We start from the raw sequence: 14,034 nt of genomic DNA on the forward strand, positions 1-14,034 counted from the left end.
TTGTCACAAGGTGGGTGTTATTAAATACATCGCATTTACAGTCGGTCACTAATATGAACGAGACGATGAGCTCGCACCGGTTTGCTCTACTAACACACCACGTGTGAGGAGTGGGGGGACAGGCAGTGAGGAGGAGCTGAAGTGGGGACCTGCGCAAACTTGTGTAGAGGTGTGAGACAAGACCCATATACACACGTGAGTGAGTTGTTGACCAACCAGTTCATGGGCGCGTGACCTCGGAGGCAGTCCGCCGACGAGTGTTGAAGGGGATAAGCAACTGCAGAGGTTGCAAGATCTGACTGCAGCCGCATTCATCCCGCGATAGTTTTACACCATGTGACATGTCACCTCGTCAACGCAACGTCGACGAAATTTCGAAGTTTGACAGGAAATCTAACCGTCATGCAGCATTTTGATCCAGGGTGCATTGCTGTCTTCATGCGCATATATGCGTTGATAAGCCCATACGACTTTGTTGCTGACGACCAACGTTGACGGAAGCACGTGAGCGAGAACTTGTTGTCACGATGTGGGTGTTATTAAATACAGCGCATTTAAAGTCGGCCACAAATATGAACGAGACGATGAGCTCGCACCGGTTTGCTCTACTAACACACCACGTGTGAGGAGTGGGGGGACAGGCAGTGAGGAGGAGCTGAAGTGGGGACCTGCGCAAACTTGTGTAGAGGTGTGAGACAAGACCCATATACACACGTGAGTGAGTTGTTGACCAACCAGTTCATGGGCGCGTGACCTCGGAGGCAGTCCGCCGACGAGCGTTGAAGGGGATAAGCAACTGCAGAGGTTGCAAGATCTGACTGCAGCCGCATTCATCCCGCGATAGTTTTACACCATGTGACATGTCACCTCGTCAACGCAACGTCGACGAAATTTCGAAGTTTGACAGGAAATCTAACCGTCATGCAGCATTTTCCATCCAGGGTGCATTGCTGTCTAAATGCGCATACATGCGTTGACACAAATCGAATGCACCTAGTGTCATGTCGAATGTACTTATCAACGCAGATATGCGCATGAAGACAGCAATGCACCCTGGATGAAAATGCTGCATGACGGTTAGATTTCCTGTCAAACTTCGAAATTTCGTCGACGTTGCGTTGACGAGGTGACATGTCACATGGTGTAAAACTATCGCGGGATGAATGCGGCTGCAGTCAGATCTTGCAACCTCTGCAGTTGCTTATCCCCTTCAAAGAAAATGGAATCTTGTACAAGAACGACCACTAGCTGGTGTGGCCAGGAGTGGCACTGCAGCTATGTTATCGCAGCCAAGTAAATAATGAATGGGTGCCAATGGGGCTGTACGCTTCTCATAGAACTATCTGCCCGTGTGATTTTTTCCCTGGAAACAATGAAGTCGCGTTCGATAGATATGAGTAAGTGAAAGCATTTGCCGACACGTTTGCATCTTGTCAAGTGTTAGATTCGTGAAAATGACCCTTATTTCAACTATAGCAATGACATAACACGTGACAATCGACTTTACGGCACTACGCCATTTGTTTTGTAGTTTTAAGTCTGACTTCAGATGTCGATGTGTTTAAAGTTATGTTAGGATTGTTGCGGACACCTGTTATTTATTGCATTTAAGGTGGTGGAAAAGCGGCATGTGTACATGGGGTAAAGGAAATGACTGCGCTCATCCTTAAGAATTTGGGCACCCGAATTAACATGTTGGACGGTGGTGGGGGTTGAGGTGTGTGACCGTAGATGTCTCTGCTAGGAGGATCAGTCAGAGTACGTCTCTCGTCAGCTCTGGTCGTGAATAGTCGCAGAGATTCCTCAGCCAGCAGGTATTAGCCGAATGCTAGCGTGTTGCAGGACAAAACTAACACGTCTTTGGGAGAACAAAGCCATGTCAGGAACCTTTAACTTCACTTCTAATACAACTTCCATGATAAGGTACAGAATGTGCACACATCTTTACAAACCAGAGAACAGAATCGTCACAAATCCCTGCTGAGCCATTTAGCCCAATAGGCTCCCATTCATCTTTTACTTGGCTGCGTGCGCCAACGGGGCTATAATGGGAGCCAATGACAGACGCCTATCTCATAGCTTAGAACATTTCTGTCCCCTTCAACGCTCGTCGGCGGACTGCCTCCGAGGTCACGCGCCCATGAACTGGTTGGTCAACAACTCACTCACGTGTGTATATGGGTCTTGTGTCACACCTCTACACAAGTTTGCGCAGGTCCCCACTTCAGCTCCTCCTCACTGCCTGTCCCCCACTCCTCACACGTGGTGTGTTAGTAGAGCAAACTGGTTCGAGCCCATCGTCTCGTTCATATTTGTGGCCGACTGCAAATGCGCTGTATTTAATAACACCCACATTGTGACAACAAGTTCTCGCTAACGTGCCTTTCGCAACGTCGACGCTCGCAACGAAGTCGTATGGGCCTATATACACACGTGAGTGAGTTGTTGACCAACCAGTTGTTGACCTCGGAGGCGGTCTGCAAACGAGTGTTGAAGGGGATAAGCAGAAATGTTCTAAGCTATGAGATAGGCATCTCTCATTGGCTCCCAGTATAGCCCCATTGGCGAACGCAGCCAAGTAAAAGATGAATGGGAGCCTATTGGGCTAAATGGCTCAGCAGGGATTTGTGACATTTTCTGTTCTCTGGTTTGTAAAGATGTGTGCACATTCTGTACCTTATCATGGAAGTTGTATTAGAAGTGAAGTTAAAGGTTCCTGACATGGCTTTGTTCTCCCAAAGACGTGTTAGTTTTGTCCTGCAACACGCTAGCATTCGGCTAATACCTGCTGGCTGAGGAATCTCTGCGACTATTCACGACCAGAGCTGACGAGAGACGTACTCTGACTGATCCTCCTAGCAGAGACATCTACGGTCACACACCTCAACCCCCACCACCGTCCAACATGTTAATTGAAGGTGCCCAAATTCTTAAGGATGAGCGCAGTCATTTCCTTTACCTCATGTACACATGCCGCTTTTCCACCACCTTAAATGCAATAAATAACAGGTGTCCGCAACAATCCTAACATAACTTTAAACACATCGACATCTGAAGTCAGACTTAAAACTACAAAACAAATGGCGTAGTGCCGTAAAGTCGATTGTCACGTGTTATGTCATTGCTATAGTTGAAATAAGGGTCATTTTCACGAATCTAACACTTGACAAGATGCAAACGTGTCGGCAAATGCTTTCACTTACTCATATCTATCGAACGCGACTTCATTGTTTCCAGGGAAAAAATCACACGGGCAGATAGTTCTATGAGAAGCGTACAGCCCCATTGGCACCCATTCATTATTTACTTGGCTGAGATAACATAGCTGCAGTGCCACTCCTGGCCACACCAGCTAGTTGTCGTTCTTGTACAATATTCCATTTTCTTTGGGATAAGCAACTGCAGAGGTTGCAAGATCTGACTGCAGTCGCATTCATCCCGCGATAGTTTGACACCATGTGACCTCGTCAACGCAACATCACAGAAATTTAGAAGTTTGACAGGAAATCTAACATTTTCATCCAGAGTGCATTGCTGTCTAAATGCGCATGCATGCGTTGACGACTACTCGAATGCACTTACTGCTATAGATGTTGGTTAATGCCCAACAGGTTGCTGCCATTGTGCAACGTATGCGCCTAAGCACCAGTACACCTCCAGTCAGTGATAGGCCTATTACTTTAAAGATGTCCTCTCAACATCATTTCATTAATATTGCTGTGTTCCCCATTGTTATTGAATGTGTTAAGCGTTGGTCCTGTTTTAAAAAACGTTCTGGTTGCTTTGTTTCAAGACATTTTTGCAAGCTAGCAAGGTGGCTTGTGGAGAAACGAGAGGGTGTTCTGGGTTTCTCGTGGAAATGCGTCTGATTGGCTCACTCCTCCTGCTCTCGTGGAAATGCGTCTCTGATTGGCTCAGTCCTCCGGTTCTTGGATAGAATGTAATGGGGCACCTAAGTCTCCACCCCTTCCGGGCGGCTTATGGGGCTGGCAACGCAAAATCTTTTGACTGGGCTGTAATGGACTGATCAAAGCTATTTTCCGACCCACCTCGCATTTCCCCGTCGATCACACATATGCTGTGCCTCAGAATTAATAACAACCAATGGTGTGCTTGTTGACTTCACTTGGCAAGCGATTTTTGAGTTGTGTGTGTGCAAAAATATGTAATTATTTGGACTACACAACAGACGTCGCATGTCCGACGTGCAGCCACTTAAGCCACGGTGCAGCGGTAGGGTTGGCTGTGCCTGGGTTCACGTCAGATATGCGAGGCGCACGTGTAGTCTCCAACACAGTTTTGCACAAAAGCTAAAATAACGTTTCTTGCGTGCCGAAAATGAGTGGTCTTACGACACAAATCCAAACCTTTCAAATTCACTGTCATCATATGTGAAATCCGGAGCACATGCCAAACGGGATGAGGATTTAGCTTGACTCGCTCCATTAACTCGCATTCAAAATTTTGAGAGCTCCAGCCCCATGGATCGGAAGTAGAAGGGCGTGACTTAGGTGCCCCATGGGAAACGGAGTCGCCACTTCCCCGGGTGGTACTGCACTATAGAGCTCGAAAGTGACGTCACTTCCCCCGATTTCATGGGACCTCAACGGCGTTTTTAGCTGAAAATCGTAGCATGTAATCCAATGGCGGTATTAAAATGATATTTCGATCCCCTTCGAGTTGTGCCACGAGCTCCATATATGTTGTTTCTGATATTTTTGCTTAATTTTTCGTACGAACCCCCAAACTTTTTAGAAAGCTGTGTTTCTTCACATTTTTCATGCCGACGGCCTCGGAACAAAACATTGATACTTCTGCATGAATAATCTTTATCAAGCCTCTTAAACAGCATATTTGTAGCCCAGCGCATATCATGACTGAGATCAGAAGATATTTACTCTCTACCATGTTGTTAGATGGTCAGCTTAGGTCCCGTGAAACGCGGAACTAAGGGGCGGGACTTTCGAGCTCTATACTGCCCTACTGTGATGATGCGACCCGTGAGCGCGCGTCATCATCACGGCGTCTGCTGTAGCAGGCGCCATTGAACTCATGCACCAGTCTCCCCATCCAAACTTTTACCTATTCTTATTGTTGTTTCGTGGACTTTACAAATTGTATATCAGACTTCCAACCTTTTTTCAGTGTTTTATGGTTTCGTTTGTTAACATGGGTCGACACATGTTTAGCTGACAACCGTTCAACCATTTGGTATTCACACACATTAGGCGCATACGACTTTGTTGCGAGCGTCGATGTTGCAAAAGGCACGTCAGCGAGAACTTGTTGTCACGATGTGGGTGTTATTAAATACAGCGCATCTAAAGTCGGCCACAAATATGAACGAGACGATGAGCTCGCACCAGTTTGCTCTACTAACACACCACGTGTGAGGAGTGGGGGGACAGGCAATGAGGAGGAGCTGAAGTGGGGACCTGCGCAAACTTGTGTAGAGGTGTGAGACAAGACCCATATACACACGTGAGTGAGTTGTTGACCAACCAGTTTATGGGCGCGTGACCTCGGAGGCAGTCCGCCGACGAGCGTTGAAGGGGATAAGCAACTGCAGAGGTTGCAAGATTTGACTGCAGTCGCATTCATCCTGCGATAGTTTGACACCATGTGACATGTCACCTCGTCGACGCAACATCACCGAAATTTTGAAGTTTGACTGGAAATCTAACCGTCATGCAGCATTTTCATCCAGAGTGCATTGCTGTCTAAATGCGCATGCATGCGTTGACGACTACTCAAATGCACTTACTGGCATACTCATGAACGGCCATCCGGGTACTTCGCTCCTAAATTTGCGTTACGCCCCTTTATGGGTGAAAACAAACCGAATGCCTCATCTACTTACATGCTACATCGGCTACCCTAAATGAACACATACATGCTTCAGTCACGGCTGTTTGGCAATATTATTTGAACAGCCGGCAACACAACACGTTTCTGGCATGTTGCATGTGAACAACTCTTGGAATGCCCCTTTAAGTGTTAAAACCAAGAAAAAAAATATTGTTTTGGGGGACATACGTACTCATTTCTAATTTGATAACTGCAACACGTCTCAAAGAAGTTGGGACGGGGATCAGTGAAATGTAATAAACATCCATATAAGATGAAACAACAAAGAAGAACATTTCAAAATGAATTGTACTGATGGACAATATGAGTGTCCAAGTAGGCCTATCAGACCATCACAGAGAGGGTAAGTCACTTAGAATTAAAGATGCAGAGGGAATGCTTACCATAGTTATTACATACATTTTTGAATTCCCTTTGATTTACCATGATTGAGTCTATATAATAATAATAATAATAATAATAATGCATTTTATTTAAAAGCGCCTTTCAAAACACTCAAGGACACTGTACAGAGACAAACAAAAATAAAATAAGACACATAAACAGAATTTTAAACAAAAATAAATAAATGAATATGATTTTTTTTTTAAATGAAATAAAATAAAATAAACAGAGTTTAAGAATCATAAAGAAAAGGCTATCTGAAACAGATGGGTTTTTAGCTTGGATTTGAACAGGGGCAAAGAGTCAATATTGCGGATGTCAGGGGGAAGGGCATTCCACAGCTGAGGAGCAGAGCAGCTAAAAGCTCTATTCCCCATGGTATTAAGACGGGCAGAGGGGACAGAGAGGAGAATGGAGGAAGAGGAACGGAGGGGGCGGGAGGGAACAGCAATGTGAATAAGATTAGATAGATAAGGGGGAGCAAGATTGTGGATAGCCTTGAAGGTGTGGAGAAGTATATAAGACATATTTTTGTCATTAAAATAATTGTATAGGTTCATGACATCATGAAATATATATTGGATATAGCCTCACTCTAGCACTCCAAGAATTACAGCTATTGAAAATTGACCATGTTAAGAATGGTTCATGTGTGCAAATGGTAGAGGGGTTTAACATTCTCCTACGCACCTGAGCTCACTTGAAATAGACCCAGAAGACATGGGAAACTGTCCTTTGCTTACAGAAGTTGCAGAAGTAAATTCTTTTTGAAAATAATAGAGTCTTACACATCCTGTGCTACGGTGAAAATGGACCATCCAACTTGTGTTAGTGCTAACTTCAAAAGTCAGCCTCCATGATGGCATGGGGGTGTAGTAGTGTATTAGTTAAGTTGTTCTCACTAGTCTAGAGTTAAATACAGGGCTGAATTATATAAATGGGGCTTAAACAGCATGAAAAGGCAGTCATGCATTATATGTTGAAGGGAGATCTTCAATTACTGCCACATAAGGACAAATTGCATTCTGTACAACAGTTTAACTCCATCATAAGGACCAGCAGGTGATAAAATGGCGGGCTTTTGATCAAGACCTGTCACACTTTAAGCACTACAGAAAGGAAAACATTGCAAAACATGACCAGGAATACACCCACCATTTAAGCTGGTGAAATCATGTCCAAGATAGGAATTAACACTGCTTTTTATATAAAACCATCTCATCGGTTAATGTATTTAACTGTTAAGTGTTGTCTTTTGTTTATTAGTTTTCCCCGACATTTCCTGCCTTTTCTTGTCAATGTCCCAACTCTTTTGAGACGTGTTGTTTTTACATATTCATGAATAGCCCCCAAAACAATCATTTTAATCAGTTTTGATGGCTGATATGTTTTCTTTGTGCCGTTCTCCATCTAATGTAAGAATCAGATGTTTTGAAAATGGCAGTATTTTGTTATTATTCCCAATTTACCTTGTGTCCCAACTTCTATGGAGTTGGGGTTTGTACCTAGCTGGCTTGCCACATAGCATTAAGTAGTAATATCACATTTCAAGAGAGGTAAAATGTCTGTCTTTTTTTGCAGAGTATGAAGCTCCCAGAAGGAGGAACAGCATGGAAGAACCCCGTAAGTCCATCTATGACCAACTTATTATTGGTGATGTACTGTTGTATGTGAGTACCCATATGACCAACTTATTAGTGGTGATGTACTGTATGTGAGTACCCATATGACCAACCTTTATTTTATCCTGGAGCGACATATACGCTGCATTCAGGCTCTTGAGATTCGAGGTTTTTTATTTACAATGTGGGTATGTTGAATGAACACATTCTATAATGCAAAATGAGGGTACTAGATTTTAAATGCAACGCATTTCATGTTTTTATGTGCTTCGGAGGCTGAGATATTTAGGTTTTAGTAGGCAGAGAGCACCTTTTCCCAAAAAGGGCTTAAGCTAAAATGGGTTAATTGTTGATGCACAGTTTTATATTAACATACAGGTATTGTTCATATAGAAATCCAGTTCAGTTGTTCATCAAATGGTTCAACAATATTCCAGGATTTCAGTATGGTTTCTTCTTCTCCTCAGCCAGATATTCAAGCAATCACCAATATTATGTAAATTCTAAAATGTAACTACAGTATGTACCTGGAAATGATGTTGAATCTATGAATAACAGTAGGGGAAGTTGAATTGCATCAGGGCTTAATAGTTGCATGACCAATGTGCAACTACACAGTAAAGAAAGGGGTGTCAAAATCCCAGAGTAAAGTATTCTAACTCCAGATACTCAAAAGTGGAGTGAAAAGTCGGTGTAAAATTTTGCAGATGACCAGTATAATTCCATCTATACTGTAAGATAATTACACTTTGCTCCAGGTACCACCAGTGTAAATTTTACCCTATTTTGGCAGGTACCAAATGTTCTCTGAAAGGGGAGTTAGTTTAAAATAACACCGATATTTTACTGTGTAGAACTAACTTTAACTTGAATATTACAGCTGATCTCAGGTTGATGTTGGTGGGACATGACTGGGTGAAGAATAACAAGGTTGGCAACACCCTGCTGGGCAAACAGGTGTTTGAGACTGAAGACCAATCCAGTCCAATGAAGAGTCACAATGCAGTATCCACTGGGTATGTGCACTATAAATACATTACGGTGGCCAGTCCAGCTGATTTGTTCGCCTCAGACCTCTCAGAGTCCACTCTCAGGCAGAGGGTAAAGGAGTGCACATCCCTGTGTCATCCTGGACCTCAAGCCCTGGTGCTGGTGGTGGACACCAGTGAATTCGGAGAACAGCAGAGATGGAGAATGGAATGCATCATGGATTTCTTCTCAGATCAGGCGCAAAACCATGCAATTGTCTTCATCAACAAAGGCGACATAGTACCAGAGGACATGGTGGTAGACATTAGAAATTGCAAAAATAAGGACACTGAAATGATAATCCACAGTTGTGGAGAAAGTCATCACATGTACACAAGATGTCAGAATAAGGCACTAAAGGCCATAGAGGAGATGGTTTCAAAGAATGACTACAGTGCTCTATCGTATGAAGATTTTCAAGACGCAAGAACTGACTCCTATTATTGTCCAAGACCACTCCATTCTCCACCAAGGAGCAGCATGGGTAAGTTTTTACATAATTAAGAATTGATATCTTTAAATTGTAATGGAGTAATTTACTGTTGTCTGGTATTGTATCAGCAAAGTGTCTTTAAAGTAACTAACTCTGTTTTTGTGTGGGAGCAACACTTCACTAAAGCAGATAATGGCATTTAATGCATAGTCACTTGCTCCTGTTTGCTGTTGTCCTTATACTATCCTTAGATGCTGTCTCCTCAGAAAAACTAACTTTGATGCTGTGTGGGAGCGACACATCATTAAAGACCAAAGTAGCAGACCTGATTCTGAGCCTTGGAGAGAAGGCAAGTCAAAGCCCTCAGCCTAGCCTTGTGGTTAGCATAGCATGTGTGAAGAGAGAGGCATGTGTGGGTGGACACCACGTCACTCTGATTCAGCTGCCGTCACTGGAAAGCTGCCAGGCCTCTGAAGAGGATCTGTGGAGGGAAACACTTGAATGCCTCCGTCTCTGTGATCCTGGAGTTGACGCTTTTCTATTCATTGCATCTCAAGGTCAACTTACAGATGAAGACAAATCAGCATTGAAGAAAATTGAGCACTTTTTTGGTGAAGAAGTTCATCCCTTCTGCCTGACAGTGATTATGAGACCATCTGCACTGCTTTCAAAGTCCAGCCATGGGAACACTGTTGCACAGCAGGGAGCAGAAACTTCAGAAGGTCCCGATTTCATCATGGATGACGTCTCGAAGGTTAAACCTCTGCTGGAAAGAGTCCTGAAGATGAAAGAATATAATAAAGGCTGGTACACTCATGATATGTACATTGCTGAACAATTGAAAAGCCACCTGAGGTGCCACAGTCAGCTTGAAGAAATGAAGATGACAGTTTCTCGACTTGAGCATCAGATCAAGGACCTGAGGGGCGCCAAGCAAGGTAAAAACGGTATCCTCTACAGTTGCATCACAACACACACCCTCACTTTGTAACTACAGTATGTAGAATTGCCAGCTATGTAGACTGTGCAAATAGCATTGGCATTGTGTGTTTGAACCTGAATATTAAAAATGGTCAACTTCGAAATGGAAAAGGCTAGCTCAGGATTGATCCTCACTAAACAGGACATGTCTTTAAATGGGGGAATCCTGCATCCACTAACACTACAGTAAAACTGTTTCTGCATTATTTATTGGTAAGTTAATGCCATAGTATAATGAATGAATATCCCACATTTTCTTTGTCAGGTCTTGAGGAAGATGCAAAGAGTCTGAGAATTGTGCTGCTAGGGAAGACAGGCCAGGGGAAGAGTGCCAGTGGAAACAGCATTCTGGGAAAAGACGTCTTTAAGGAAGATTTTTCATTTCAGTCTGTGACATTTGTTTGCCAGAAGAGGACTGGTATTATCAATGGAAGGAGAATAACTGTCATTGACACCCCAGGAGTGTTTGATACAGAAACTGACAAAGAGGAGACCCAGAAGGAGATTGTAAAGTGCATTGGCATGGCAGCTCCTGGGCCCCATGTGTTCCTCCTGGTGAAACAACTAGGACGGTTTACAGAAGAGGAGAGAAATGCTGTGGAAATGATCCAGAAGATGTTTGGTGATCAGTCTAGAATGTACACGATTGTGTTGTTTACTCATGGAGATAAACTCAGGGGAAGGCCACTTGATCTTCGGAATATAGGAAGTGAAGTGAATAGTCTTCTTCGTGCATGTGGAATGAGATACCATGTCATTGATAATAACAATAAAAACAATAGGAGTCAGGTCAATGAACTTCTGAGTAAAATAGATAACTTGGTGGAAGTGAATGGTGGTAGGTATTACACCAATGAGATGTTCCAGGAAGTGGAAGAGGCCCTCAAACAGGAGCAGGAGAGAATACTTCTGGAGAAGAAGGAGGAGATTGAGAAGCAGAAACAGGAACTACAGACCAAACATCAAGCTGAGATGGATACGCTGAAAAATGAGATGGAGGAGGAGAAAAGAAGACAAGATGATGACAAGAAAAAGAGAGAGGAAGATTTTAGGACTAAGGAGAGCAACATGAAAGAAACCATGGAGAAAATGGAGCAGGAAGACAGACGCAAAGCCAAGGAAATGGAAGACGAATATAAGCGCAAGAGGCAGGAGAATGAAGAATGGATAAAGAAACGAACTAAAGAAATACACAGGGAAAGAGATGAATGGGAGAGGAAAGCTAAAAATGAACAGAAGAGGAGAGATGAAGAGGAAGAGCAGAGGAAAGTTAGAGAGATGGACGAAGAGAAAAGCAGGCAAAATAGTGAGAGATTGCAATTCAACCACAGAGTGGAAAACATGTTACGAGAATTTGAAGAGGACAACCTGAAGAAGAGGCTTGAATATGAAGAGAGAGTGGAAAAGGAGAGGGAAAAACAGAAAAAGCTTGAGGAAAACATAAAACATGCAGAAGAAAGTAAAGTTAAGGAGCTGGAGGAACAGAAAAGTAAGCACGAAGATGAGTGTCAAAGAAATCGTCATGAAGAAGAGAAAAGAATGAAGGCAAAAGAAGCAAAGTGGAATGATCTACTTGAGTCCATGAAGAGAGAATGGGAACATAAACAAGAAGAGGAGCAAAAGAGATACGAGAAGGAAAAGCTGGAGGAGAAGCAGAAGCGAGATGCTGAGGAGAAACAGAGGAAAATACTAGAGGAACAGGAGAGAGAGAAAATGTGGCAGGATACTGAGAGAAAAATGAAACAAACAGAAGACAGGATGACAAGGCTTCAGTCAGAGTTTCACTTAAAGCTTGTTGCAGAGAGGAATCGAAGTAGAGAAAGAGAAGCACAACAGAAAGCAGAAAAAGACGACGAGCTGAGGTTGCAGAGAAAGCAATTTGGGAAATGGAGGAAACACATGGAAGAGGAATCTAAACATATTGAAGACGAAAATCAAAAAAGTATTCAGTATCTCACAAAGGCACATGAGAAAGAAAAAGACCTTCTGAAGAGAGAGACTGAGATGGTAGCCAGGAGGCAGGCAGAGGAAGAGTTTAACAAAGAACTGGACCGAAAAGTCAAAGAGGCAAAATCACAAGGATACACTGAGGGCCACAGAGAAGGCATGGATACAGGGGTGGAGGAAGGTAGAGTAGAAGGTATGAAAGTTGGGTACTTACAAGGACACAGGGAGGGGATGGAGGCAGGAGAGGAGGAAGGTTTGAAAGTTGGGTACTTACAAGGTCACAGGGAAGGGAGGGAGGCAGGAGAGGAGGAAGGCTTTCAAGCTGGGCATGACATGGGGTATGAGGAAGGAATAGAAAAAGTTGAGGCAGAACGAACCATGCTAGGTAGACATGTCGATCGATTCATAACAAACATGTCAAAAAACCTTGCATGTGTCACTCAAGCCACAGAGACCTAGCAAGGGCAAGGGATGTTTTTTATTGGGGTTTTTTGTCTGATGCCCTCAACATGACCCCATTAATTTGGGTGTGAAACCTTGTCCAGTTCAAGGCCATAATGGGGTCCAGTTCAAGGTCATAGCTTTAAATCTGTTTCAAGATCAAGATGAAAGGTTCTAGGTCAAAATCTTTTCTTTGTCCATAACTCAAAAACAGTCCGTTAAAATTGCACATTTGTTTTGTTGTTTTGTTGTGAGTTTGCTTATTTATGAATGAAATGTGATAGGCCTATGTATATCATACACAAAGTATAAGTACGTTTGTAGTATTTACTTCCTACATGCCATACACTGTAAAAGGTTGCACAGCTGACTGAACTGAATTACATTTTTGGACAAAGAACAATTAAATGGAAGCATAAAATAGTGTGAAATGATGCTGATGAAAATAAAGCAGCAAGATAGAAACTAACAGAAGGAAAAGGGAGAACAGACAGGAAACAGTTCTAACCTGTTGCAAAGTCTTCAATTCAGACTTATCATTACAGGTATGGTCAAGGGTAATAAGAAAGCATGTATCTACTACACTACAATTAAACTCAAACTAGTCTGGTCTGCCTGTCAATTCTTCCTTTAGTTCTTCCTGTAAGTCAAAATGAACCCTGACTGTATTGGCATTTTCTGCCAGGGCAAAGAAAAATAGAGCAGAAATGGATAGCCTATCTGATATCGCTGTGGATGTCCGAACAACAGTTTCATCAACAGTTCCATCCAATGTCCTGTTCCTACGTTTCTCACTCCTCATTTTTGCTGATGTCTGTTGTGGTAGAGGTAGTAGAAAAAGGGATGCATTTAATTGGGCTATTATTACACGCAGATTTACATAAAGTGCACCTTTCCTCACGTATTTCGCAGCGCCTCCCCAGGGACTCTTTGGCACCTGGATTGTAGCCTAATAATCTGCTGTGGTGCTGCCGGTGGCTGCGCTGTCATGGTGGATGTTTATGCAAACTACAAGTGATCATTACATTCAGAATAACCCAAGTGACAAAACTGAATTTAAAAATATTTCCCCATGGTCCAACCAGGCCACACCAAAATTTGGGCCGGGAAATGTTATAGTTATAATGGCCACTCCGGCATTGGTGACGACAACGTGGGCGTCAGCAGGGTAACGTGCGGGAAAAGTTTGGAGCCCGATATGAACACGGGCAGTTTGCAGGTAAGCACTTTAGTGCCGAATGTAACTGGTGCGGGCACCGACACCGGCTCCGTTCTGGTCGGCCTGAATCCCCTACATGAGAAAACATCACATTCACAGTGGAGAGTTCA

At 43.3% G+C, this 14,034-nt stretch overlaps 2 protein-coding genes across 2 annotated transcripts; both read left to right on the top strand.

Moving 5' to 3' along the window:
* The first annotated feature begins 7,834 nt into the window (after window positions 1-7,834).
* On the top strand, window positions 7,835-9,810 carry LOC134451816 (GTPase IMAP family member 5-like). The gene is made up of 3 exons (XM_063202213.1): window positions 7,835-7,875; window positions 8,755-9,387; window positions 9,779-9,810. Exons 1-3 carry the CDS (start codon window positions 7,863-7,865, stop codon window positions 9,808-9,810), a joined length of 678 nt encoding a protein of 225 aa, XP_063058283.1. The 5' UTR covers window positions 7,835-7,862.
* Window positions 9,811-10,206: 396 nt separating this feature from the next.
* On the top strand, window positions 10,207-12,822 carry LOC134451817 (GTPase IMAP family member 4-like). The gene is made up of 4 exons (XM_063202214.1): window positions 10,207-10,274; window positions 10,583-11,862; window positions 11,941-12,032; window positions 12,810-12,822. Exons 1-4 carry the CDS (start codon window positions 10,214-10,216, stop codon window positions 12,820-12,822), a joined length of 1,446 nt encoding a protein of 481 aa, XP_063058284.1. The 5' UTR covers window positions 10,207-10,213.
* The last annotated feature ends 1,212 nt before the right edge of the window (window positions 12,823-14,034 follow it).

Source organism: Engraulis encrasicolus, chromosome 7 (genome assembly GCF_034702125.1).
Source record: "Engraulis encrasicolus isolate BLACKSEA-1 chromosome 7, IST_EnEncr_1.0, whole genome shotgun sequence".
Classification (NCBI taxonomy): domain Eukaryota; kingdom Metazoa; phylum Chordata; class Actinopteri; order Clupeiformes; family Engraulidae; genus Engraulis; species Engraulis encrasicolus.